The 1679-nt window shown below is 31.3% G+C and overlaps 1 protein-coding gene across 1 annotated transcript; it reads left to right on the top strand.

The window, feature by feature from the left end:
- Positions 1 to 88: 88 nt before the first annotated feature.
- LOC114325276 (THAP domain-containing protein 2-like) lies at positions 89 to 1103 on the top strand. Its single transcript, XM_028273292.2, has 2 exons — positions 89 to 384; positions 467 to 1103. Exons 1-2 carry the CDS (start codon positions 335 to 337, stop codon positions 903 to 905), a joined length of 489 nt encoding a protein of 162 aa, XP_028129093.2. The 5' UTR covers positions 89 to 334; the 3' UTR covers positions 906 to 1103.
- Positions 1104 to 1679: the final 576 nt, after the last annotated feature.

The following is a 1679-nucleotide window of genomic DNA, read 5'->3' as shown; positions in this document are numbered from 1 at the left end:
CTGTCAATGTGTCAATAGGACTTTTCATCGATTGCCGTTTGTTTCGAGCTTCTGTCATATATTGTATAATCTGTGTATAATATTAATATTCACGGAGTATACGACATATGAGAGAAGCTCGAAACAAATGACTGTGAATGAAAAGCCCTATACCAATCACATAAAGAAAACGCGCGGATTTGAATTAATATTTGTTTTTTGAGTAGGGAGAATTTTACACTTCCACTTGGATTGGAAATTGAATGGTGATAAACATTAAAACATTTCTATTCTAGACAGTACAGGTGCAGTACAACTTTCAAGAGATTTCTAGTTTTATTATATCTGTTTGAAAATGGTTGAATCTTGCAGTAGGTGTAATAGACACAAGAAAAAGTTTCACAGGTTGGTTATTCTCTCCAATTCATTTTTATCCCTTAAAATTTTCATTGTAAATAAACAATTTCACAAAATACCTGTATTTTAGGATTCCTATGGACCCTAACCGGAGAAAATTGTGGTTGTATGCAATAAGAAGAGTGAATTTTATTCCTAGTAAAACATCCGTAATTTGTGAAAAACATTTCACTTCTGAGGATTATGAAGTTAATGTCCATAGAAATAGGATGCTAAAAAAGTCAGGTGTTCCATTTGTGTTTGATTTTCCTGCCCATCTCAAGAAAGAACCTAAACAAGGAAGAATTTTAACCAGAAAACATAAAGAATTAAGAATTAAACATGAGAAAATACATATCATATTCCATGCATGTCACATGATTAAACTGGTGCGCAATGCTCTAGGTAACTATGGAGACCTAAGATATAGTGGAGGGAATGCCATTAAACGGGAATATTTTAAACAGATGGTTAACCTTCAAGAAGATAAAGGTATACATTGTGCGACCAAACTTGGAGGAGACACTTAAATTATTACAAAGAAAAAATGAGGGTTAAGTTCAAGTGTGAGTGACACCTTAGAGCATTTTGTAAAAGACTTAAATATACCAGCTTTCCAATATGTAAAAGCCACTGCAACCTTTTGCAGAAACAATAATGTGTTTGATTTTTTGAACATACGAAACTTTTTTGGCAGCACCCAGTTAAAAAGCCATTGTATAAGAGTAGTGAAACATTTTTAACTAGTTTTGTAAATAATTCTATTGGTTATTTTAAGTACGCTAACAGATTATGAAGGTATTAATATTTTAAACACTGGTAGAAAACAGGATTTTTGGGCTTGATAATCTGTTTAACAAGTGTGCAAAATTTGTTTAATGATTTGGTCAAAGGATTTTGATTTTAATTTAATTTCAATAAAAAGTTTTGAACTTTTTATTGACCTACAAATTAAGCCAGGATTATTTGGAAATGTTTTTTACCGCAATATGAAGACGATGAGGATTTTCAAATAACCACAGCATGGCAATTTGAGCAGGCATATAAAAGGTTGCTAATTCATAGTGAAATTACTTAATCCGAAAATTCAATTTGTCTTCCTTAAGAGAAGATCATACACCTATTAAATGTCTCCTCGAAAAATCTTTGTTTAGATTTATTATATGAATTTGAGGAGGATTTTTTACCAAATTTACAGGAGCAGTTCTTTGTGAATCACAACAAAATTTTAAATTGGGTATATATTTGAACAAGCAAAAAGCTTGTTCAAACCCTAAATTGCAATGAATGTGCCAAATCTTTGA

Source organism: Diabrotica virgifera, chromosome 3 (genome assembly GCF_917563875.1).
Source record: "Diabrotica virgifera virgifera chromosome 3, PGI_DIABVI_V3a".
NCBI classification, from domain to species: Eukaryota; Metazoa; Arthropoda; class Insecta; order Coleoptera; family Chrysomelidae; genus Diabrotica; species Diabrotica virgifera.
This window is presented reverse-complemented; position numbering and strand designations above follow the sequence as displayed.

Bases quoted from the DNA above. Each gene is read 5' to 3' on its own strand.
- LOC114325276 (XM_028273292.2), top strand. From the start codon at position 335: ATGGTTGAATCTTGCAGTAGGTGTAATAGACACAAGAAAAAGTTTCAC. The intron at 385-466 runs GTTGGTTATTCT...CCTGTATTTTAG, and splicing joins CACAAGAAAAAGTTTCACAG to GATTCCTATGGACCCTAACC.